The 27,597-nt window shown below is 40.7% G+C and overlaps 1 protein-coding gene across 1 annotated transcript; it reads right to left on the bottom strand.

The window, feature by feature from the left end:
• Positions 1-3,702: 3,702 nt before the first annotated feature.
• LOC135711940 (uncharacterized) lies at positions 3,703-14,193 on the bottom strand. Its single transcript, XM_065234914.1, has 4 exons — positions 13,922-14,193; positions 13,689-13,829; positions 13,406-13,592; positions 3,703-4,029 (listed from the first exon to the last, which is right to left on the bottom strand). The coding sequence occupies exons 1-4, from the start codon at positions 14,191-14,193 to the stop codon at positions 3,703-3,705; spliced, it is 927 nt and encodes a 308-aa protein (XP_065090986.1).
• Positions 14,194-27,597: the final 13,404 nt, after the last annotated feature.

Below are 27,597 nucleotides of genomic sequence, written 5' to 3'. Positions count from 1 at the left end.
GAGTTTGGATGGCATTCCAGAACGGAAATGTATGACGCCGTGTGTATTCAATCATTTTGATAAGCTTTAGACGTGAACATTAGGGATCCAGTGCATAGGCTAACAATCACGATCACTTCTATAAGGGTACAACATCTGCCCTACATCCAACATTCATAATTTAGTATTTATTGAAACAAACTCTAAAGCTCAATGAAAATCTCACTTTAAAACTTAAACATATATCAACTCAACCGAAAGAAACCGCCATTCAATCGTTAATCGACGTTCGCTGACTGCTTTGAGGTTATATAACTTAACGGGTGATATAAGTGAAATCGTGGAAGGCTTCGGAGGGCATATAAGTTAATGTCAGAGAGTTTAGGGCATTTTTAGAGCGGTCCAATAAGCTGGTTCAGTTCAAATTTTTGGTACAGATCCAGACCAAACCCTGACACTCTGGTGGTCTTAATTCTGCTTTCCACTAGTTCCTAATTGTATTTATTTGAAACCAGTTCTTGACACCAGATTATGAACCATTCTCGACTGAAATTAGACCATTTCAAGCAGTGTTTCAAACCAGTTTTTTATGAGGGATCTGATGACCATATTTTAGACTTGTAGAATGCTTTAAATCCTCGATAAAACATGCTATGTTACTTGGGATGCTTTATATCGAAATCCGGACCGTTTAGGAAATTGCTGTCTTCTGCAAAATTATTCAAGTAATGAAAGTTTTCTACACAGTAGACTTTTTAGTTAAAAAACACACCACTACTCGGTGCTATTGGGGATATAAACATCTAGCATGAGCTATCTCTCGAGATTCTGACTAGTTGGCAAGTTGCTATCAAGTCGGCAAATTTGCTCAGATAACCAGAACCTTTCAAATAGTGCACAGATTAGTTTATTATTCTCCCACTATGTGGCGCTAATATGCTTGGGCACTTCAAGAAAATGCTATATCTCCAGATCCTATCCATCTTGGAAGATTGCTGGCTACGAAAAAACTAACTACTATCTTCGGTAATTTCATACGGATTTCACACTCACATTGTGACGGGTTCAGTGGTTAATTCTATTTTAGGTGTATAAACAGGTTGACCCGTTTTAGCAGACTTGAAGCAGACTTCGTATTTTGCCCGGAAAATTTTTGCAACCTATTTCGGAAGTTTATTCAAAATTCCATCAGTAATTGCTACTAGAAGTCTTTCTGGATTCTCCTGGATAGTTTTCATGGTAGTTTCTTCTAACTTTTCTCGGAATCGGTCTGCTGACTTCCTTCCGGCTTTCCTAGAAGTTTCTTCTGACTGTTCCCAAAACCCCTTCTGGTTTACGCTGGAAGATGTTACCAATATTTTCCAGAAGATTTCTCCGGTCTCCTCCAGGAGTCTTCCAGTTTCCATATATTACAGGAAGTTTCTTTCGAGTAGTCATCCTGTTTCCTGACCATTTATGGCTTCCCAGGTCTCACCGCTATTCATAAGTAATTCATTAGAATTAGAACTTCCTTCGGTCGACTTAATAAGCATAAAACATATTTCAACAAGTTTAAATATTTTGTTTTATTCCTGAAGATTGGGAAGAACTTCAAATTTTTCTCCTGATTCGCCCCCGGTTTTCCCCGGAAGGTTTTACGATATCTTTTGGAAGTTTTTTCCTACTTCCCGTTGAATATTTTGACCGACTTCTTTAGAAGGCTTCTAATGATATCTCCGGCAGTTGCTTCCAACATCACTCTGAAGTTTTTTCCACCTTACTCTGGCCCCTAAAGTTTCATCCAACTTTCCGCGGAGATTTCTTCCATCGTTCAACGGAAGTTTCTTTAAACTTCCCGTTTCAACAGTATGTTCTGACTTCCCAGGGAAATCATTTCCAATTTCAACAAGAAGCACAGAGAACAGACGTTGAGGCTCGAACAAAATTTCTCTAAAAACTTATGTAAAGATTCGTATTCGACTTTATCGCCACTAACGGCGACTTCCCCACTTAAAAACCCTCTTTGACAACATGATGGCGCTGGTGTTGCAAAACTTACACTAGACACTAAGTGCTGGTAGCGCCAAATGACAATTTTCAACAGATAATTTATCGATACTAGCGCCAAATTGGTCGGAAGTGATAAATTTATAGAGGAAATCAGGAGATGCTACGTAACGGCGACGTTTCCACTTAACTTTACACAAGTTTCTGACCGAACATGGACGTCTGTTCTCTGTGCTAGATGTTCCATCTGAGTTTTCACGGAAGGCTTTTTTAAATTCTTCTTAAAGATCCTTCCAGCTTCCCCAGAATTATTATTTTCTGTGTTTTCTGACTTTCAGAAATTCCTTTAAGCTATGGAAGTCTTTTCCAAATTCCCTCAACTGTCCAGCCATCCTTTGACAATTAGGAGGAGTTGTAGGGGCAGTTCCAATAAGTTCAGGAAAATTTCAAGTACTTCGTAGAAATTTAGGGAAGTCTAGAAACAATCAGAGAAGTTCAAAGATTTGTAGGGAAGTTATGTAAAATTTGATACAGTTTTGCAATCTTCATCTTTCGAAAATTTCAGCGAAGCCTAAAGAAGTCCAGGGAAGCTTAGAGAACTTCAGAAAAAGATCGGAACACCCACCTCACTGTCCGGCAGTGTTATTATGGAAGAACTCTCTCTACAGTGTCAAATTTATGGTCATTGTAGAAAGCTTTGGTCCGGGAGTTAGAAAGTGATAGCTCTATTGCAGATTCAGCAACCCATTTCAGAATGTCTGGAGAGTCACGCCCATTCCGAGGTTACTTTCACTTACAATAATCCCCGCATGTATGTATTACCTCTATCAATTGGATATTAGTATTACACACACACACTTCCAGTTTCTTCAATGTTCTTTTGAATCCTGGCACATAGGGGAAATGGCTCTAATGTTGGCCTATGGATGTAAGATTGGGCCCATCGCTAAAAATCTGCTATTTATCAATTTTATCTAGATGAACGCGTCATTGGGACGGTACTAATGGATATTTTGGTCGCTATTGAAAATTTAGTCGTTTGCTGAATTTATGTATGGCCCCAAATTAGAGGCATTTAGGCCAACATTTGCCATTTGCCCTATTTAGTTTATGTTTTTTTTTAATTGTAGAAAGCATTTGGACTGGTCTCACCATATTAATTTGATCATCCAATCCATGGGTTCCGCAGTATTGATTTTCTCTAAGCTGTGCATCTCATTTCATGATGCACTCACCGACAAACCAGCATGAATGATCATACAAATTACAAAGAAATTTATGCTCAAAGCACAAAACTGACATCTGCCGCCGTGTTTGCGGAACATATTTATCCTAGCCACGAACACGCGTACAAAATTTGAGTTGGTTCGTGTATAATCTATTTCGGGCAAATTATTTTTATCTAGATAAAATATTTCCATGGTTTTGACAGACGGGATCGCTGCACATTTAAATCGGCCGTTATGGATTCTCGATCAACAGTTAAGTTTAAGTTTCATGTCGGTTTGTCGGTGATGCACCATTGTCGTAATAGACTCTTCTGACGTTTGTGAACTTCACAAGTACTAGTGCAGAACTTTGGGTAAATTCAAAGGGTTTCTTGCACTAATACTTATAATTTACCCAGAGTTCAGCACCAATACTTGTGCATTTCACTACCGTCAGAGAAGTTTATACTTCCTTCAACGAACACAAGTTTTCTTGCATTGCCATGGTCATCTGGGAGGAGGTTCGCGTCTAGTGCTTTCCCCAGCTTGAACGTATGCAGCGAGGCATCAGATTGCTCGCAATCTCTGACACCGGCGAGAGATCTCCAGCCGAGCACTTTTGCAAGCGGAAAACTTGCTGATTCACGGCCACGTCGGCCACCGAATCATCACCAAAACTCGCGACGGACACATTATCAGCACGTTCTCGGGCGAATTCGCCAACCAGACCGGTTTCAAACTCGTCTTCGGTGACGAATTTCTCAATAGAACAACACGCCAAAAGTGTGGCATCCGAACTTGGAGAACCGGGTTCCCGGGAGGCAATGAAAAGCGACACCGAACAATGGAACTTAAGCTACGTCATAGATTTTGGAGGTTAGATTCAAGGTTAACCGAGTCACTCAAGGCAAACACAGGCAAAACACGATATGTATGTATGTATGTATGTATGTATGTAAAGGAAACCACTCATTGTTGCAGGCACAACTATTAGATAGTGGACTGTCCACCTCGTACGACTTGATCAAGTACAACACCTGATTGTGTGCAATTTACCATTGTATGAAGGGCCAAAAACGGAGGGCGAACCTGTAAGCACTTACGCTTAGTCCGCGGGATCAAAGAGAATCTCCTAACAACAATAAAATCCTAAAACCCGGTAATGTACAAGCCATCGCACTAGGGGATGTCCCAATGAGTGGGGAAGAAGAGTCCGCCTTCAATTCACGATCTGTTAACGACAGGAAATTGGCAATTCCACTCTCCCTATCCATTTTGCTTCAATCGGGTGCCCTGGTGGACCGCCCCATACCCAGAATATAATGTGTCATATAATAATTTTTTTCTTTTTTTTCCTTTGATTTGTTTTCCGTCGATCTTGTTTTCCGTGCTGAGCACCAATGCTACCGACGCCAGAGAGGCAGCTCCCACACCTGGACCCTACCTATCGACCCATCAACTCATGAACCGGGGACCAACGGCTTTACTTCCCTTCCGAAGGAAGGCGTGATCAGAGATGTTATGCCTCAGAACATCCCGGCGGCGCCGACTGGGATTGAACCCAGGCCTGGTGGGGTGAGAGGTAATCACGCTTACCACTACACCACCGGCGCCGCTGTCATATAATAATGGAATGAATGTTAAGAGAACAATAAAGGAAAGATCTAACCCGATACGTTGCAAAGGAATCCATGATTTCACGGCGATTTCGACGGGCTCCCATAGATTAGAGAACGATTTATATCCTTCTGCAGTTAAACAAAAACTATCGTCTCTGCAGACTCTCGGTAGAACTACACTATGAAAGCGTGACATCCGAACACGGTGAACCGGACTCCCAGGAGGCAAGGCAATTCGCAGGCAAACTTACACCGCTGGTTACAAAAAAACACAGCCGTTCAAAGAAACGGATCCAATAAACGTCACTCACGCGAAAGCACACCCGTCGCCGACGAATGGCAAAAAAAGGAATCGGTGGGAAAGGAGACGGAATTTCTACTGAAAATCAACCGGGAATGCACGAATTTCACCACACTGAACTGCAAAACACGTTCAAAAGCACGTTTGGTACACTTTCGATAGAAAACACTTCAATTTTTTTCTCAAAAATTGTTGCGAGCGCACCAACATCATAAACTAAAATTAAACAAATCAAACAACGCAGATAGCGCCAAATCTTCTGATGCTTACACAGGCAAAACACGATATATCACTAAATAATAAATTTATGAACCAGCGTCCAGAGAACATCACGGATCTTCAGTAAAAATTTATTCATTTCAGGGCAGTTTCAAAAAAATCATCAGGGGAATTTCGAAAACTTATGCGAGGTTCCAAAAACATCAGGGAAGTTTGTAGAGCAGTTCCATTAATTCTGCGAAATTTGTTGGAGACATATATAAGTTATGGGGATTGAAGTAAATTCCGAGAATTTCAGAGAAGTTTAATTAACATACAGATTTTCTTCTCAGAGCATGAGCATGAGCATGATTGACCGCCCACGGTTGCTACTCTGTTATTGCCAGATCAGCTGTAATTACACAAAGAACCAATAGACGATGCTTGGGACTAGCAATCATCCTCAATGTGTAAAAACTGGTGATCTCAAACTAGGTAACACCAGCGCCGGCCGCGCCCGAACGCAGGTCAAAAAAGGAATGGGTAGGAATGTGTTGACGTGACACTCGCTTTGATGGAAGCCATCAACATACAGATCTTCTTCTCATATCACATTTAGTAAATAGGTGGTTGTAGTTGTAGTCCAGAGCGAACCAAGCACATAAGATCAAAAATATAAAAAAAGTGTTTTCTTAGAATATCAATCCGCATTTTTGCAGTTTGGTTGACATCGGTTGAATGGACCACAACTTTGTAGACACTTGAGCTGGAATGATGCAGTCGGAGGTTTTATTAATTTCAGATAAGACACCTTCACAGAAGTCCAGAGAACTTGAGGAAAATTGTGGGAACATTAAACAACAAGTTCCAGTTCAGGAACAGATCTTACAGATCTGTAGAGCAGTTCCAATAGCTTCATAGATGTTTCAAAAATTAAAAAAGCGCATACTTTTGGGGTGCTTTAAAGACATCTAAGGGTGAGTTGAGAATTTTAGAAAACTTCACAAATATATCAGGAATTTAAAAAAAGACCAGGGATCTAAAGGGAAGCTAATTTCTGAGCAGGAACATTTGTCTTTTCGGAAAATTAGATGATTCCCAGGAATCAGGAAACGTGATTTTCGGTAAATTCCCTGAGAATGGCTTCCCGAGCTTAATAAGTATTGCGAATTGCGTTATTCGATTTGTTGGATGTTGGAAGGAGATTCTTAAATTTCCGTGGATTTCTCGTAAGTGGCTCTACTTACGGGTCCACCCCTCCGTTTTTTGCCCTGCATACAGCGATATTGTGAATTCAGATCAGTAGCTCAAATTGATCTTGCTATTAAGTGGAGCTGCATACAAGATCTTTGAAGGGATGGTGGCTACCTTACATACATACATACATACATACATACATTTCCTGAGAATGGTTTCCCGGGATGTTGTGAGTAGGAAGCACTACTCTTGAATGCGCAATGACCTTCAAACTGCTTTACAATGACGTCTTGAACAAAACTAACATGCAGCTCACCCAAGTAACATTTAACGTTTTATGAAGTACTTCTTCAAGGCTTCTATAAAACAACATTCATAAACCCCTGGTCAAGATAGCTTTACCTTGATTGCATCCACCAGAACCTCATTAAGACTAGAATCTGTCTAGTTGGCCCACCCTGAAGAAGGTTCTAAAGAGTGCATTATCGAGACATTTCAAGAATGACTTGCTGCAAAAAGGTTATATAACGAATGCATTGAGAACCATTTGAAATCCTTATTAAAAGTACAATAAAAGCCATTTAGCACCAATATTTGTGGCATTTTCGTTTGATGCTTGCTAAGTGCACTAAAAATAAAGCATAAATCAAGATAAAAAGGAATAGGGTAGATGTACCAGTTATGGATATACGTTCCTATTATGGTGTGTTCCAATAATGGCACATGGGATTTCCATAGGCCATGATTGGAACACACCATAATAGGAACTTATAGCCATAACTGGTACATCTACCCTACATAAATATCGTCCGATCTTGCCAAAGTCATTGTTCAAAAATCCTCATAAATTTCATCATCATTAAAGTTAAAGAATTACTAAAATTATCGAAACTCATATTATGGTCTATTTTTAGGTGACAAATTAAATCTAATGTGAAATGTGCTTAGGAAAATCGAAAAAGTTGGAAGGGTTGTATACTAGATACGACCGCAGGGTTGGCGTTGGATAACGTTTGTTATGTGTTGTACTTAATTGTGTATATTGTATTTTAGGAATATTCCTTAATAACTCTTTTGCGAAAGTTTGGTGGCCCTGATGACATTCAGCAAATTGCTAGAAATATTTCCAATCGATTGATGCCATTATCTCGTAAATCTATCTAGAGACGGTTGAGTTATTATCGTTCAAAATCTTTTAATTTTTCGTAACGCATCCAAACTGACTGTTTTCAATTTTGTACCCCCGTATGTTGCCGAAAGACGTTATCCAACGTCAAAAAAAAATAAGCCCGCCTTCGGACAACGCTGATTTGACTAATTATTTTTAATTTAGGACACGAAATATAGTTATATGTTTTGTTAATCATTGCTCACAGCCGAGAAAATTTGATGATTTTTGTAATTTCTATTACGGCTCATTGATCAATTCATGACAAACAAACATGTCATGTTTGTGCTCCGAGACTGAAAAGTACGAAAGTACGTTTGATTATGCTGAATTTAACGTCTATTATGACTCAATTGTATGTTAAAATTGACGATCTTATATGTCAGTCTCAGAGCACCTAAATTTACATTTATGTAATTTGCAGACTGAATTGTTTTTAACTGAAGCCATTTTGCTTGATCCTATTCCGTTTAGTTCTATGACGACATAAATGGCGGCAAAGTTGCGTGGAAAAAGTTAAACGTCAAAATTTGTTTATCTTTCGATAGTTTTGTTGTACGATCATTGCAACGATGATCTACTCCAGCGTTGGATCAACTAGTTGTGTGACATCCTTGATAAGGGAAATTCATCTATTGGAAGCAGTTACTCAGGAAGTGAGTCTACGTAACTTAGAACAGGTGGAAGCTCAATCGTTTCCAAAAAAAATTCCTTCTTCCGGATGAGTTTCTTGTCAGCAGTTTTCCGCAGTCCCAGGTTGGCACTGATGCTATTTGGATCATCATCGCAACGTAATTACTGGAGGATGCTGCCATTGACAATATGCTGTGTATTCCCATCAATGTTAAGCGTCTAATTTGACGGCTTCCAGTGCTTCGTAAATCGCATTCACTTCCCGAGTTACAATTATGGTTTTATGAGAGTTCTGTAGACCATGATTTAGACTTGTAGAATGCTTTAAAACCACGATAAAACTAGCAATGTTACTTGGGTTCGCTCCTCTCAGTCGGCTGCTCTGTTGTTGTTGACCGATTTTGTCGGAGCTGCCCTCCCAGAAAGTTCTGGAATTGGATTCCTTTTCTCTTCCGTCGACAGCATTGCTAGAATTATTACTCGATTATCCTTTGGCATTTCCTTGTGACTGTGTTTGAATACCCCACCCGACTATGTTTTCCTCTGTCTCTAGGCGAATCCATCTTTTTTGTTTTATTTGTTAACAGTGGAAGCTTTTGTGATACACTTCATTGACACCAAAACGCATCAATATATGCTTTTTGATCCCGTTTGAAACCGAACGGCTTCAACATTGTTTTTATAATGATAAAACACCAATATGGAGAATTTTGTCGTGACATCACTTAAACAAATACCAATTGATTTACTCAATAGTTTTATAAAGGGATAGAGTGCTGCTTTAAATTCGTTTTTAAAACCAGACTCTTTCTGATTTTCTCGTCAGACTTTACAAGGTTTTTAAAGCAGCATAAAACTGAACTACTAGTGAAGAATTTTTTGCACTGTTTAATGCTGTATTTAAACTAAAAAAGATTGCTTATTGCCGTTATAAAACCACAATAAATCAGAGTGAAAGCCAAAAGCTGTTAAATTGTTACTTGGGTAGCTGGTCGGTGCAATCGACTCCCCAGAGCTACTTGGGCTGCTCTATTTCTATGCACGTAAATATTAGAATGAATGAAGCTTTTGCCCTTTTTTATTTTAAATGTTCCGCTAACTGTTTTAAGTAGAATAATTTATCAAGAAAAATAATTATCAGGATCTTTCTGGGCATTAGAAAATACACCGTCAACTCCAGCATTCAAGGTAAACTTACGCGAAAGAAAATCAATTCAATTGTCAGAGTCAGATGTCGTACATACCTGAAAGAAAGAGAAAAATGAAATGTTAGCTATCTTATTTTCGATGAGTAATCTACTAACAAAGAGCCTTGTTTACATATTGATTGATCTCATTGCATAAATTTTCATCGAAAAAGTTTCCCATTTTTTAACAAACAATCAATCAATCAATCATCGAAACGTCTTTTTGAAAAAAAAACCTCCCATGCACCCAACCATCCCCGGGCTGCTTAATTAGGCAACAAAGTCGTTCAATTCCCACCTCCCTGGCAGAACGGGAAATCGTGCAACTTTGTTTAATTTCCCCAATTGATCCATTCTGCACCCACAGCAGACGGCCCACATCCTGCCTCCACCGTGCTGCAGGATACCATTGACCCACCGACGACTGAACGAACAAACATTAACAGATATGTACATAGCTCCTCCGTTGAACACGATCGCTCAGTTTGGCCAAATGGGAAAACTTTTACCCCACATTTCGTCCTTCTTTCTTTTTCCACTTCCATTTGTTTCCCCGGCGAAACACAACGATCCATTGTTGCACCAGCCAGCAGCTAGGTAGGCTACACCTCCGATAGAGTGAGGTTTTCGTTGTCTAACCGACCGACCGTCCGGCGGGGGCCATAAACATAATCAATAACTTTTCCTCAATTTTTCTTTATCTAAAATGCAAAAAAAAACCATCATTCGTCTCTTTCCGTGGGTTGTTAGTGTACGTGTGTCCTTCGCGGAGGTGTATGTGTGCCTGAATCCACTGACTGCTGCGTCCCCACGTCGGAGAATGCAAAACCGAAAGGGAAAGGTCATGTTCGATGCTTTGTCGTCATACATATTGAAGAAGCGCCACCCGATCCGAAGTTGAGGGCGGGGCGGTGGGGGTGGGCGGTGAACGGTGCAACAACAAAGAAATGATTTAATCGCAATCTTCAAACTGCTGCGTGGATGTGCACAAGGACTCTTACTCCTTGGAAAGAGCTTTTTTTCTGTTGCTTTATAGCAGTTTATGTGTTCGATGACTGTTCCGAGGATGCACACAAAACGAACAATATGATTTTTTTGATATTTTTAAATTGACAGAAACGCATTAAAGGATGGAGGAAAACATCTTAACTTCCTGACGGAGTTGCTTTCCTCTCAAGAATAAGTATTTGTATTTAACAAAAAAAAAACAGAGAATGTATAACAATGAAGTCACAAAGGAAGCTTCGTGCAAAACTCTGTTGCAACTTGTTGTGTGTGTGTGTGTAATAAAGCACTGTTCCTTTTTGTTGCATAAAGTAATAACAAAAAATGGAAAACGCCGTTGATTATGATAATGATGCGCCTTGAAAAATGGGCAAAAGTATCGTAATAATAATAGATGGCAAGAGAAATACAGCCCAGTGTTTACGTGACTGGAGGAGTTTGCGCAGCAGCTCAGAGAATGCAGCAAGAATCAGAATCTCGGTTGCCGGGGACGATGTGCATGTGCGCCACTGAAATAAGCATTTACTCACACATACAGAATACCTGGTTGCCGCCGGAGAATGATGGGGACCGAGTGGTGCGGAGTGTATTGCTGCTGCACTCCTACATTGGGGTAGTTTTCAGGAGAGAGTTGCACTAACAGGTAGAACGCAAAACGTTGCGGTTGGTGGATGATGGTGGCTCTACCAGAACTCTCAAAGGAACGAATGGAGGCTCTTCCACATAATTAGGTAGCCAAGAGAAGGCAAATTAAAATGAGTGTCATTATCCGACGGTTTGCTTCCACTTTGATTCACGTGGGGGAGAAGGGATTTTTGAGGGAAGATTTACCAGTAGATGTTCCAGAATTCAAAATATTTGAAATCAGATTAATATTCAGATTTATTTCGTCAAGCGATGTGGTCTTGTACATTTACATGTTTATTTTTTGCCTAATTAAATTAACATTGTAAGAAAAAAAGGCAGTCTATTAACTGCGTTGACATATTAGGAGCTAGGTAAGTGGAGGATTAAATAACGTCTACGTAATTCATAGCTTTTATCACCTTGACTTTAGACACGAAATAAGGTGTGACTAGAAAGACAGTCATACATCCTAGGAATGGCAAGACCGTAACCAGATTTCGAAATAGAAAGGGGCAAATCATTCCGAAATCAATTCGCATCGTGCTCACATTTTTTTAAATAATTAATTTAAAAATTATTTGTACAGGCTCAATCGAATAAACTTTACAGAGCCGAGTTATCATTTTTGTTATACATTATTACCGTCTTATATTTAAAGTTAAAGGAACTGGGCCGAATAACATCGTGCTCACTTGCAGCGCGGCTCTATTTGATTTTTTTTCTGAAGGAAGCGTTACTGCTACCTAAAGCTACAATAAACTTAAACAGCCCTTTTCAGCGCTCAAAATTACCTGCAAATTTTCTACCTTTTTCAACTAATATTCCTCTTCCATCCTTGTTTGGACCCTATCCGAGGTAATCCTGTTTGGACATCGCCTTGGAAAATTCCTCTTCGATCCTTCAGATTCTCATAGTAATCTGCTTGAAAGTCATTTGAGCGAAACATTTTACTGCCGCCATGGCGCCTAAACGCAATAGAAACGGGCAATCTCGTGATCCCCCTTCTGATGAAATTTATTTGAGCAATCAATTTGATTTGCTCACGGATAATGAGAATGATCCATCATCCAGGCAAAATTCCACTAAACTTTCCCGGCTTAATGCCACGATGGAAAAGGTTCTCCCTATTGTGATAACCACTTCCGATTTCCATGCTCTTCGCACGGAACTGTTGAACATCGTTATGTTCAAGTTTTCACTTCAAATTGGCCGTCGGGGTGAATGTTGTGTATTTCAAACGTCTTCTCCAGTATCTTACTGAGAAGAAGCACACATTTTTCACTTACGACACCAAAACTGAACGTCTGTTCAAAGTTGTCTTGAAAGGTCTGCCCAGTGGTGAATCCCTTGATTAGATCAAAGATGAATTGACTGAATTACTTGGAGTTGAGCCACTCCAAGTAATCAAAATGAAAATGATACCCCGTCCTGGCGATTCGCGCAGCGGGATTTCTAATTGTTTTTATTAAGTTCACTTCAAGTCTGGTAAACTAAATAACCTCAAAGGAACAATTCAGGAAGACTGGAGGAAATCTTCAAAACCTCTCCCAGTGCGTAAGTGCCTGGGATGGGGTCACGGAGCAATAAATTGCTGCATGCAAATTGTATTTAGCATGAATTGTGGTGATTCCTCTCACGCAAAGGACGACTATCCTGTGAAGGAAGATCTTAAGAAATTTAAATGTTCAAATTGTGGTGAAAATCCCAAATCCATTTTTTTGGGAATGTAAGACTCGCAAAGCGATCCTACAATCTCGTTCTAAGCGACAGGTAGGAAACGATCCACGTTCCCGACTAGGTACTAATTTCTCTACTGTTAACAACGGTCAGCGAGGAACAAATTCTACATTCGTACCCCTTGGTACAAACAGCTCCCTTGCTTCAAATTCTTCATCTATGCATACTGCTTACAATGTTCAGCAAGTAACTGGAGCTACCTTGCTGTTATTACAGCTGGTAGAACATTCAAAATTCTAGACATCATAATTCAAACGGAAATTTTGATGATTTTAACTTAGGTAGCATTACTGCTCCTAAAATTGAATTTTTACATAAATCATTGATCGACTTGATTACTGATATGCTGAAAACTAACTCCATGTTTGATGCTATTCAAACTGGAGTTACATTTGTGAAAAATGTCGCCATGTCTTTGAAGCTCAGTAATGGATTTTAAATCATGAAATATTTTAAATTGGAATGCTCGATATCTTCATAGTGTGCATATCGCCGTTATAACTGAAACGTTCCTTAAACCTGACCATAAGGTTAAAAAGAACGCAAATTATTTCATTTACCGAAATGATCGTCTGGATGGAGCCGATGCGTAGATTCAGGAACGATGGAGCTGCCAAACATTTTGTCAGCACGTCCGCTTCTTGTTGTTGCGTCGGAACGTAGTCCAACTGGATTCGACCCGCATCTACAGCATCACGGATGCATCTATGTGCTTTGCCCTCTTCGTCTCTTCCTTCTGTGCGATCGCTATGGCACCTTGTTTATCCTCGAATATTGGAACAGGATACAACAGCTTGATTTGCGCCAGATCACCCATTTATCCACTGAGCCATATGGATTCACTGATGCAGCAGCTGCGTTATATTGAGCTTCAGTAGATGACAGCCGAAGACTGTCAGTAGGAATTCTGAAACACACTTCCGATCCTCCTCGTCATTCGCGAAGTCGGCATCCACAAAACCAACAACAGGGGCGTTTTTCGGGCTGCAATGGTAAACCAACTCAAAATGCCTAGTACTATCTGAGCGTGTTGCTAGTGCTCTAGACTTTCAGTGTCTTGAAATCTCGGAAGTTACCCGACTATGAAGCACAAATCCGGTCGGGTATCCATCATCAGGTACACTAGGCATCCAATAAGTTCACGATAAGGATGCTCGCACCGCTCACTGCTTCGTTTCAACTGCAACCTGGTTTCAGCAGGAGTTTGTGATGGTTTGCAGTCGCTCATCCCAAAACGGTCTAGAATCTTCTCGACCAATCCCGTCTGCGAAAGCTTCATGATTCCTTGTTCACGATCTCGTAGAATCTTGATTCCCAGGAAGTCGCGCAGCTCGTTCATGCCACCCATGTCAAATTCTTGTTTCAACGTTCCCTTGATACCCAATATCGCTTGTATGCTCCGAGCTACGATCAACAGATTATCTACGTAAACAACAATATACACTGTTGCATCTCCGTACCGCGATCGGATGAAACCTTGACCTTGCAGAAACTCATTGAATCTTGTGTTTCAACATCTTGGAGACTGTTTTAATCCATACAATGATCGCTTCAGCAGACCAACTCTACCAGGCTTGGCTATAACTCCATTTTCCGTTCAGAAAGGCTGTAAGGATGTCCATTTGATGGAATTCCAGTCCTTTGGTGTTTGCAATAGCCAGAACTGTTCGGATTGTGTTCAGTTTGGCCACTGGAGCAAACGTTTCCTCATAACCGAAATTCTTTCGCTGCACACAGCCTTTCGCCATTGGCCTTGCCTTGTAACGGATTGGATTTCCATCAGCGTCCGCCTTCAACGTGAATACCCATTTGCATGGCACGGTTACAATCGATTCAGGTTGCTGCATCAAAACCCAGATGCGGTTATTCTCTGCAATGTCTTTATGGGAAATCTTTGAACCAGCTTGCTCAATTTGGATGGTCAGCAATGTCTTTATAGGACACAGCAACCTGAGGAGAATGGTCTACAGCAGAAAATGCTCCATATGACGAAATTAAATCTTTGAACCAACCTGGTTTCCTGAACTCCCGACCACTATTACTTGCGGTAGTCCCGCTTTGAAAGTTACCCCTTTCAAGTTGTGGTGGGAGTTCAATGGCTCCTTCCTCCTGGTTGTCTTAATTATTGGATTCCTCGGTCAAAGAGCAATCATCTGCGAATTGCTCAGTGTCTGCATCAGGATTAACTTCGGGATCATTATCCGCTATAACTGCCTCTGCATCAGGATCAACTTCAGGATTAACATCCGGTGTAACTACGGTAGAAGACTTCTCCCTCTTGCTCTTGTAATTGAGGAATCACTAACGGAATCTCCCGGTTAGCAGTGGCTTCCACCTTCCGTGTCGATTTAATCGAATCGGACATCACGAGCTACGAATTGCTTTCTTGACATCAGATTTCAAAGTCGATAGCCACACGATGCGTATCCAAGCATTACGCAACGTTGGCCAGTAGGATCTAACTTGCTTCGTTTCTGCTTCGGAATCCATGAATACACCAGACATCCAAAAACACTTAAATTTTCGACCTTCGGCTTCTCACCATGCCACATTTTCACCGGGGTTTTATTCTTCAGGGCTTCCGTTGGGCTTCGATTTGCCAAATAGGCAGCATTCAGGACCTCTTCGCTCCACAGTGACTTGTTCCTGATTGAACCAATAGAGCTCGCATATTTTCCGTCACATTGAACCATTCAGCTGCTCCTTTATGCTGTGGTGTACAGTAGAGTGATGCAAAATTTGAAAATTTTCGCTCCACAATACTTAAACGATTCCAAATCGGATCCTGACTAACCTCTCAAAATTTGAACCCATTTGGTGAGAAACTGAGATGGCACAAACCATTTGAAGTTTGTATGGGAATTACTATGATAAAACCAAGATTTTTTTTCATGTCTATCTAATAATTCACCATATCGGTCTGCTTCAAAAGCTTTCAACTGTACTTGTAGAAAATTTTCCCAGCTACAACTTTGCTCAGGACCACTTTTTGATTAAATGCAAGGATCGAAGGTTATCAATGGTTCAATGCGCTGATGTCTTATGATCATGCTCAATCAACTGCTCAGCAGGCAACATTGGTGTTTCTGGGGCGTTAAATAGGACACAAAAATCATGGCTACTATGTCACACAGCAAAATACAGTGTTGTCTACAGAGCAGCTGCTTGATCATGTCATAAGTTTACCAATTTCTTAAATAATTAATAACTTTTTCCTGTCTCGTTTTACATAGAAATGATCTTCAGCAAAGTTGTAGCTGAGAAAATTTTCTATAACAATGGTTATTGAACTGTTTCGCAGCTCAATATGGAAAAAGACTAGAAGGCAATGAACAAAAAGTTGAGATTTCCCATAGTAATTTACATGTGAACTTCAAATGGCTTGTGCGAAGTCTGTTTCTAACCAAATGAGTTGTAACTTTGGGAGTCTTATCAGGACCCGATTTGAAACCATTTAAGCACTGTGGAGCGAAAAAGTCAAATTTTGCACCAGTCTAGTGTACAGGCAACCGTCGACTCGACATGAATCCCACGTTGCTCATAGTACAACAGCTGTTGATTGCTGAAATACTCACGTCCCAAATCGCAACGTATTTTCTTCACTTTGACTGAGAATTTTGCGATTTTCATTGCTTCATATATCTTGAAGTACTCACAAACAGCTGATTCTTCGTCTTCATCAGATATACAATGGCGAAATGGGTGTGATCATCCACGAACGATACAAAATACTGGAACCCATCGTGCGTGACAGGCGTGATTTTTTCACAGAAGTCCGTCTGTACCGTCTACAACGGTCTTGTCGTGGCAGTTCTTGAGCCGTTAAAAGGTAAACGTACCAATTTGCTTTCCACGCATTTTTCACAGAAATTTTCTTCAGTCTTGACACCGAGGTTCATTCCATCGACCATCTTCAACTGCTGCAGCTTTAAAATGTTACGATAGCCCAAGTGCACATACCACCGATGCCACAAATCCATCTCATCAGTGTCGTCCACGTGGGTTGTCAACCCAAGTAGCATTGCTACTTTTATAGAGGTTTTATAGCATTCTACAAGTCTGAATCGTGGTCTACAGAACCCTCATAAAACCAAAATTGTTACTTGGGAATGAAGCACTCGTTTTCAACGTTCATGGACATCTAGAACAGATTTTCATGCATCACAGTTAGAGCCAAGCCTGGGAGAGTTTGTCTGCTTGCTCCGGAGTCAAGGATCCACTCCATCTTGAAGTTTTCTGATTTTCTTGCTGCACACGGACTAACCAGGGTCACTTCCCGATCAATGCTTGCTTGTGCCCAAATGTACCGCATCCGAAACATTTACCCGGAAACTTCGGTCTTCCTCCAAACTCTTTCCTTGATTTGGTAGTCAAGAGCATGTTCTCCTGTCTGCCGCTGGTTTCAAAACTCCTTCCTATCCGCTTCCGTTCCTCTGCCAGTAGACGAGCCTTTACTACGTCCAACTTTATCTGATCTTCTGCTAAATTTTCCATCATCGTTGTGACAACATCGTAGGACCCCAGCACCGAAATGAAAAGTTGACTCACTTGATCGAGTTCTGTCATCGATGCCCCGGTATCCTTCAGCACGTCAAAACACTGAAAATGTTCCGTTAGAGTCCATCCGCAGCAACGCCAGGGATCGCCAAATATATTAGACAGGGACTCCCACATGGCCTTTGCTGTCTGCTTGTCCCGGACATATTCCAAGTGGCTATCCGCGACAAAAGTGACCAACAATGCCTTCGCCTTGTCGTCATTTTGCTTGAAGGCCTTCTTGATTTCACCGTTTCCGCTGGTCCATCGATCGAAAAATCTCCCGGACACCGTGAGCTGCTAGCTGGGTCTAGACCCGAAACTCGAAACTCGTTGTTGCTTGAACGAAGGTTTATCTTAGACTTGCTAGGATACATAGTTAGGTCTATTCTGCGCGGCGTGTGAGGTCAGGTAACAGTGAACTGATGGTGATGTGACAATTGTCACCTCAGGTGTGGTGAGTCTTCATGCAAATCAAATGGAAATGGAGATTCATCTCACCCGAGGTATCGATTCCCCCTTATTCTGCGCCTCGAATGAGGTGAGGTGACTCGCTGTCACTAGTGAGGTGACAAAAGTCACGTGCAAATCAAAAGGAGAGTCACCTCACTTGCGGTGACTATTGTCACTTCACTAGTGACAGCGACTCGCCTCACCTCACTTCACTCGTGACGCAGAATAAGGGGGAATATAAGCTCTTCAGTATGTCAACTGCTAGTACGATTTCAATCTTCTTCAAAATCTCCCTGTATGCCTTTCTAAACCAAAACAACAAATCTTTTTTTTGTGGAATATTCGCAGAAGTTTATTGAAATTATCTTCAGAATGCCTTTGAACATGTTGTTGGAATTTAATTTCCTAAGAACTGCCATTAGAATTCTTTCAGAGCTCATATCAAAATCTCTTGAATTTTATTCACAATTCTGCTCTTTGGAATATTTTCAGAATTTCCTTAGAATTCTCATAGGAACTCTTAGAATTTTCTATATCTACATAGCACCTTATCACATAACATATATGGAACTCGATCATCAAAAATCGACCCCATTTCAGTGATTTCAAGTGGTATAGAAGGACATCGATCTGTCAAATTTATTATACCATCTGTAAAATGAGAAAGGGATTCAAGGAGTTTGTCAATTTTTTTAAAATAATTCTACCGTGGTTTTTAATTCTATGTGTTCTTAGCACTCCTGAACTAATGTCTTACTATTTCCTTAACCATTTATGTGCTTTATTTATAATTATAAAGCTAATTTTAACAAACTCATCACCTTGGTTCACACAGCAAGACTGTGTTAAACTTAGAAGAAACCTGTAGGGCAAATGGATGTTATGTCGGCCTAAATGCTCCTAATTTGGGCCCATATATAAAATCAGCAATCGACAAAATTTTCAATAACGACCAAAAATATCCATTAGTACCGCCCCATAGATAAAATTGATAAATAGCAGATTTTTAGCAGTGGGCCCAATCTTAGATCCATAGACCAACATCAGAGCCATTTCACCTATGTAACATTTCCTTCTTTGGAGATTATCTAATTTTTTGGAACCAACACGACCGCGTAAATTTGGAATTAAGTCCAGAGAGAAGCAGCGAAACTTGGAGCAAGAGTCAGAAGTACCATTTGAAAAATATGCAGTTTTTTTAGCTGACTTTGCATCGTTCCGTTCGCAAGAATTTTGCAAGCAGGACGATAAATGAAATCTTGCGCTTATCGATACCTACAATATCCAACATTTCAACCCTCCCTACATTACTTTTACTGACATTTAAAATTTTGCATATATTTCATGGCCCCCCAGCAACGTCCACCACCTCCTTCTCCACCGTCACACGCAAAACTTCTGTTAATTTTATGCAACCCAATTACAGACATTTCTGAAATTCACAGACATTTTTCGCAGACTTCTGAAAAAAAAAAATTCTGGCATCTCTGCATTACCGTGACTATAGACAATTTGCCTCATCGGTCACTCTGTAACTCTTTACTTCTATGGTAAAATCCAATAAACAAACATCAGTCTGTGCGTGAAATTGGGTGAACATTTCTTACACTGAAGCAAATAGACTTAAGAATTTCATAAGGCTCGACTTATGAACAACACATATGAATTTCATAAGCCTGACTTATGAATGATTTTCGGGTAACATGAGGTAGCTCTTATACGCTTTTAACCATTTCATTTTCCCAAGCGTTGAAAAACGAGTGGTCAACACACGGGCCTCGTAATCTCAACAACCATGGTTCAGTTCCAGTCTGCTCCGATTTATTATTTTTTTGTCAACATTATTTTTCATAAGGCAAATCAGTGAAATTCATACTGATTTCTTGTGGCTAAAATTCATAAGTGGATCTTATGGAATTCTTATGTCCAATTGCCTCAGTGTACCCTTTCACTCCTGTGAAAATCCCGTATGATTCTGTCAATCTTTGCGTGAAGAAACGACGGCTTGCTGGAGGAATGAAGAGATAAGACAAAGTTCGCTAGATTTCATGCACAGATTGGCAGATGTTTATAGGATTCTACCAGGAGTAAAGGGTTGCAGAGTCGCCGTCAACGTCAATGCTTACTTTCGTAAGGGCTAATGCTGCAAACGTAAACAATTACTTTTTGCGGGAATTGTTCGAAAATAAAAACTCATTCACGAAAACCAACAACACGATTGTGTAGAGGAAGAGTCCTCCTAACTGATAAAATTAGTGGCTTACATGGATTATCTTTGACCTACGAGAAATTTACGAAAGAAGCCTTACAGTCAAGGATAAATTAAATAAAAAAGCATAAAAAGTATACAGATTCCTGCTTCACATTATTGAGTCCGAGCCATGATTACTTTGGCAGTAGTCATGCATGATTAAGTTCGAAATAACCGTTCCAGTATTAAATTTTATTATTTTTGGATATTAATATACAATCAAAAAAGATTAAAATTCAACAAAAAATATTAGCATAGAATCAAAAATGATTAAAATTTATTCAAAACAAATAATTTTAGATCTTATCAACCATGATTAAACTGGGTTTAATATAAGATGATTTTCTTTTTAAAAAAAAGATAGTATTAATTTGTAATCATTCAATATGATTAAATTGAGTTTAATGTCAAATTGATTAAATTTCAAGCAAAATGGGAATAGTTTAAATTATCAGTGTATGAACGCTCAGTGCCGATATCAGGAAAATTTTATTTTGACAAATCGATGTCCAACTATTGGCGTTGACGGCACCATCGAAAAATTGTCTCTTCTAGAAAAGATTGACAGTTTCTTATGGGATTTTTCGGTGGAGTGAAAGGATAGTACGAAGTCACGAACAGTCTGACGTTTGCTTATGAATTTTACCATAGGAGTAAAGAGCTACAGAGTCGCCGTTAAGGCCAATGTCAGTTATACACCACTGAGGCAAAACAAAAAAGGGGTCAGCTGTGAGTCAGCTTTTTTGCATTAAGTTCCACATATTTTATGTGACCTTATGCAGACAAACTCAGCCTTCTCCAGCTTTTAAACAGCTAAAATGTTTGTTGATTTCTCCTGAGAACTATCTTAATCCAACACTGAATTAACTCGGAAATCTGTTTAAAATTCACCATGAATTCTCTTCACTATTGCTAAACAATGTTTTTCTTCTTCGCAATTGCATTGCTCAATTCGCAACTTATCATCATTCAAATCCACATTCGTCAAAACAAATACGCAATATCACATACGAATAAAGGCACGTTCACCCGTTCTTCCATCCCTTGCAAGCGATGATTATCAAAACACAGATGGACAAAAACCAAATATAGCCAGCTCGCACTCGTGGAATCCTTTAATCTGCATTTGAAATGACAACTTCACCAAACAAGCAAGTTACGTATCTACAATCCTCGTGACCAAATATACCTCACCAGAAGACCTAGAAATGCACTCCACTCAACATGTGCCGCCGGACGAACATAACATCCACACAGCCACGAGCAGAACTAGCAAGCTCAAACAGCAGAAGGCACAAACCCATTCAGACTGAGAGCTTGAGCACGGACGAGAATGGTACGAAAAAAAAAGCCGAGCAATAATAGTTTAAAAATGGAACATGATAGCCAAAAACGGCCTTTTCTTGAACGACACCAGCACCACCAACAACGACAAGCTAGACGACGTGCAGAGACACATAGGAATGTGTCTCGCTCGACTCAGCTGCTGCTTCTTTTGGCATGAAAAACCTCTTCGGCCACATGGATGAAGGAGACGTAAAATAAGACAACGATGATGACTGGAAAACAGTTTTGCAGTAGATACACGATTTGAGCATTTGTCTGGCCGGATCTGACTCGATACCAACAACCCAGAGTCAGTAGGGTAGTGTGAAGTCCTAGACACAGCGAAGAGTCAACAGTCGAGAAAGACATGGCGGCATGTGTTTGCCAATTCGATGTTGACATGGGTGGTAAAACCGCTTGAAAGTTGACAAGACTCGATTCGATTATAGCAGCAATCTCTAAGGCATTATAAAAAGCTTAACTTTGCTTTTGAAATTCCAGTATGTATTATTTTAAATTAGTGACACGAAAAACAAACATCCATCACCCAACAAATGAATGAACTATTCTCACCGAAGTTCTCACCGTAGCCCACAATCGAAGACAGTGGCAGTGTCGTAGACTCCCATCTCTCCATGCAATTATGTAGCGCCATTTAATATGCACCCATTGCACCGCAGATCAACACGCGTTGATACTGAGCTGCTTGGCCAAAGATCATCGCACATTAGCTCCCCAGGCACGGTCTTCGGTGTAGGTCGGTATGAGCTGTAATCTACATCAGTAACAACGTGTACGCACGAGACTGCCACCCCCCCTCAATGCTCCCCTCGCGTTCAGTCAGTCATTCAGCACCACAGCTCCGATAGCGGTGTAAGCGCACCTCTGAATAATCCCAATGCACACACACGCCCATACCAAACAGTCGTAGAGGGACTAAATGCGCATTTCTGATGCATTCGAGTCAGTTTTGCAGTTAACAGCGTCTCGCGCGGAACTCAGCAACAGTCGGTCTGCATGTGTGTGGTCAGTACTCGCACGACTCAGCTGCTCAGTGTTGTTGTCTTCGTCGTCGTCGTCGTCGTCAGTCGCTGTGATTCGAATGATTGGTTAATCAGGTCAATGCTGTAACATTGAATGAAAATGAAATTTATAGTAAGCGAATCGCACACTGCACCAGCTCGGTGAGCCAGCCAGTCAGCAAGCTTACGTAGATATCTACGTTCAGTGCGAGAGAGTACGTTTCCATTGGCTATAAATTTCCCTCGGGGCAGGCAGCGAGGGAAAAACCGGAACGGCCAAGTTTTGGCAGCGAGGATTTTAATTTCAGGGTGTTGATTAAATTGTGCACTTTTTTCCGCTGCTAGCAGCCCAACGACAATAAGGCAGGAGATGTTTGTTTTTGCCTGCATTCGTTGGGGTGAGAGGTGGGGGGCGGTGGTCTCCGCTCGAGAAGTGCCATAAATCTCGGTGGGAGCTCGGAGCTGTTCTACGCGCTTTTGATGCTATAAATCAGTCTAATCTAGATGATGCTCCCCTTCGCTCGCTCCTTGCCAACCGACCGACCGACGACGGTGGAGATGCTCTAAGAGAAGATGCACTTACGATGCATCGCGTGCGCAGTGCTGCTGCTGCTGCTGTGGATTTAATTCTGACTAGGAGAGTTATTCGGTTTTATGTGGATAAATCACCGTCGTCGGATCTTGGTGACTGGGGAGCATTTCACTTGCTTGGGAAAACTGGTTGACATATTTCTCATTTCTAGTGAATAATTAATGTGAACATTGGCGTAGATGAGAATTTGCTGTCAATGAGGGACGGGGGGCTAGGGGTGTCTCTAATTACCTTTGCGTCATCGTCGTCGAGTTGATTGCGGTTCGGCATCGTATCAAGGGTATAGTTTGCACTAAGTATTGACATTTTGTTGGCCGTTGTGCAATCATCGATCCACGATCATGTCCATTTCTTCGAAAGGATTTCTGTGAAATGTCGTTAAACGATTGCATCTCATCCTAAAAAAAGAAACCCCAGTTTTAAAGTGTAATAGACAGGAAGACAGGCCTGTCAACGTGGTTACTCATGCGTAACCAGCTCCGAAAACTGATTTGAGCGTACACGTTTAAATCTACATCTACATCTAGTCAATTTTCGGATGGCCATACAGATTACAATACGCTTATATGAATAACATTACATTACATTGCAAAAAAAAGAACATCCAGGGAAACATTCTGTCTTCTCATCTTTGATTGAACAGTGTTCCACAGCTGACAAAACCGATATTCGCTAGACGGATTTTTTCCTATTTTATATAAGTGATATTTGCTAGGGCAGTGACCAGTCATCAGACCAGTTATTACCCAAAGATCTCTTTTACTAAGATTAAGCAAAATCCGGGCTTTTTCTGCACTTGGCCTTATAAAGCTTTTCGCCTGTCTGGATACATCTGTGGCGTTCCAGTTGGATTATACTATGGACGTTTCACAACTTTTTAGTTCCATCCTTATGGTGCACTCAGGGACTCCACAAAATGGTTCCGAACCGACTGTCGGCATTTTCATTTCCTTCAATGCCACAATGGCCGGGCACCCAGTATAATATGATCGTTCCTTTCGGCCAATTGTTTAAAGGAAAGATCACATTCCCACACTAGCTTCCATCGACATGTGAACGCCTTAAGCGCATTAAGAGCAGCTTGGCTATCCTAGAATATACAGATCTTGGCAAACCTGTATTTTCTTGTTAGACAGATGTTTGCATATTCTATGATTGCTTGAATTTCTGCTTGAAATACTGTGGTACTATGTCCCATTGGTATAATTTTACTGACTCCAGGGGCAAAGACCCCTGCTCCAGTATCTTCACCCATCTTCGAGCCGTCGGTGTAAAATACAATAGATCCTGGACGTATGTTTGGCCCACCAGACTCCCATGTATGTCCCCACGTTTTCCCCACAGCTTTACTACAGACCTATAGCGCATTTGTAGCCTTAGTGATAACCTTGTCAAGATGATAGTTCCAGTTCAGTTTCCTATCCAAAGTAACACCTAGGTATTTAACTTCATCCGCGAACTGAATTCGAACTCCATCTAGACTAGACTGTGTCAACATATTTTTTTCTTTTTGTTGAAAGGAACTATGACAGTTTTCATGACAGGTCATGTTTAGGGCGGTTTGTAACCGATTTGAAATCGTGTTCTCAAACTTTCCCCGCACTATAATGGCCACATCGTCTGCGTAACCAATCACCTCGAAACCCTGCTCCGCTAAACATTTTAGGAGTTCGTCCACTACTAAAGACCACAATAAGGGTGATAGTACCCCTCCTTGAGGACAACCCTTCATCGATCTTATAGTTAGTTGCGAACCTCCAAGATCAGCAGAAATTTCTCGATCTGTTATCCAAGCCCCTTGCTTCCATAGCTGAACGCATTGAGCTGTAGGATGCATTATCGAATGCTTCTTCACCTTCAATATCAAGAAAAGCAACCACGGCTATGCCATTATCGTAGATTTACCTGACTGATAAACGAATTGAAATTTGCTAAGAGGTAACTTGGATAAACTTGTTGATTCAATGAAGCCATCCACAATAAATTTTTTCCATTGTCTTCAACAGAACAGAGAAAAGGCTTATGGGTCTGAAAGCTTTCGGAGTCGTTTTATCCCTTTTTCCACCTTTTGAAATGAAGACAACTCGAATCTTTCTGGTATGTGGGTCAAAGCAACACTGGCTTTAAATAGTTCAGAAGAAGGGATTGAGTACTTCTTTTCCCTATAGAAGTAATGCTGGGAATATTTCGTCTTTCCCGACAGGGTTGAAAGGTTGAAAAGAACTCAACGCCCATTCAACTCTAGATGGTGTGAAGATTTCACAAGCTTTCAGATAGGCATCTTCAGACCACCTTGTCAAAGTCCTGTTCTTCTTCAGCCGCCAAAGAATTCGAACCTGGGAAGTGAGTCTTTATCATTTCTTCCAATGTGTCAGAAGAGTCAGCAGTAAATGTCCCATCTGCTTTTCTGAGGCTTCCAAGACCATTTGAATGGTCTTTTGAAAGAACTTTATGCATCCTCGCAGCTGTTGGAGCGATGTCTTCACATACCCGTCTCCAGTCCTTCCGTTTGGCTCGCCTCAATTCTCTGCTGTATTCAGTTAGAGCCTTTTTGTGTTGGTCCCAATCTGAAGTAGCCTTTGCTTTATTGAACAGCCGCCTGGATATCTTCCTCAATTTTGCCAGCTTATCGTTCCACCAAGGAACATCCCTACTGGATGATCTATGTTGGATAGGGCAGCTAGCATGATATGATGAGATTATTTTATTGATGCCCGCATCAAGCGCACTTTCTAGATGCATGCGCGTCCTAATCTGTTCGTCATTTATCGAATTGTTATTCAGTAAATGGAAACGATAGAGGTCCCAGTTGGTTTTTCTTGTACCCATGAGATACTAACAGTTTGTTCTAATTTTGGTCGCCTTTAAAATTCCCATGTGCACTCAAAGCGTCCTTGTAAGTAAAGATATGTTGGTCCGTGTTTCGTGATAAAATCAAACGTTTGAAATATGTCGCCAAATTAAAAGAAAAAAAAAGCTATACTGACCCTAGCATGCAACAATTATAATTTTATAACTTATAACTTAAGAAATATTCCGAGAGTTTTAGGATAATTTAAATTAGCATGAGCATGAGCATGATTGACCGTCCACGGTTGCTACTATGTTATTGCCAGACCAGCTGTAATTACACAGAGAACCAATAGACGATGCTTGGGATCATCCTCAATGTGTAAAAACTGGTGATCTCAAATCAGGCAATACCAGCGCCAGCCGCGCCTGAACGCAGGTCAAGAAAGGAATGGGTAGGAATGTGTTGACGTGACACTCGCATTGATGGAAGCCGATGAGTCCTCTGCACTTCCACGAGGAATCACAGGGATGTTGGGTAAGAGGGTTGGGTTAGCAGCAGGGTTCGTTTTGGTAAACGATCGTAAATAACACGAAGGAGCTTGAGATTGAACCCACGGTCTTCTGCTCAGTAAGCAAAAACGTTTGCCACTAGGCAGACGAGCTCCTTTTTAATCATTGACGAATCTTGAATGTGGATGATCTTCAGATTAGACTCATGATGTTCGTCTCAGTAAGCAAAAACGGTTGCTCTAAGGCCACCGAGCCTCTCATATCACATTATAGCGTTACTCAAGTTTTTATACTATTCAAACCCGGCACCGACGACAACGAAAAGTTTTACAAAATACACGATAAACAAGCGATCTTACCATGCATTTTTAATATGAAAGAATCTACCACCGCGTTTTTCTCTTCAGTAAGCAAGCCACTGCAACCGACGATCTTTGAAATCCTAAAACTAAAAGCTACGAAAGAGTACTTAGGCCTTCATTAAGATCCACTTTCACGCGACGTTCAATGTTTCGATTTTCTCTTTACGCATGGTTCAGACAATCCTAACAAGCTATGACCGACGTAACGATTGTTTAAGACCTGGTTAAACAAGCTATTCAAATGAAATTACGTTCTCGAATTTCACTTGAAATGTAATGAACAACAGAAATACGCGATAATTCATATTTTAAATATACTAACGGTACTGCCTACGACTACGACGGCGATTACGACAGCGACTACGACGGCGCCTACGACAACGACAACAGAGAATTTGTAACTTACCATTGGTCTAGGATAAACACCTTTCGAGAGTTTTAGGATAATTTAAATATCCTTTAAAAAGTTCCAGAAATTTCAGGAAAGCCCAGAAAGTAACAGAGAAGTTCAAGGATGATTAACATTTTTCCGGTATTTTCCATTTATCTCAGAACTTCTAGAGAATTTCGAGAACTTCAGGGAAGCTCAAATAACAGCAGAAAAGATCAGAGAACCTCAAGACAGTTCAATTAACTTGAATGAAATTACAGGACTTTCAAAGCAGTCTAATCTAATCCAACCTAACACCAACACAGTCAGTTCTTGAAAGCATCCTGGAAAATGATTGATATACCTCCATAATTTTTCTTGTCTATTTGACATACGTTTGACATCGAACATGCGGCACACAGACCAAAACGGCCTGTACCTGTGCAGCATTTAAGGGGCAAGATGATTCAGAAAATAACAACGAATCCAATAAATTGATGAAACGTGGGCATCTCGTACCGTGCGTTCCGTTTTTGG

Source organism: Ochlerotatus camptorhynchus, unplaced genomic scaffold (assembly GCF_037179485.1).
Source record: "Ochlerotatus camptorhynchus isolate MF236.1 unplaced genomic scaffold, CSIRO-AGI_Acam_v1.1 ptg000445l, whole genome shotgun sequence".
Taxonomy (NCBI): domain Eukaryota; kingdom Metazoa; phylum Arthropoda; class Insecta; order Diptera; family Culicidae; genus Ochlerotatus; species Ochlerotatus camptorhynchus.
This window is presented reverse-complemented; position numbering and strand designations above follow the sequence as displayed.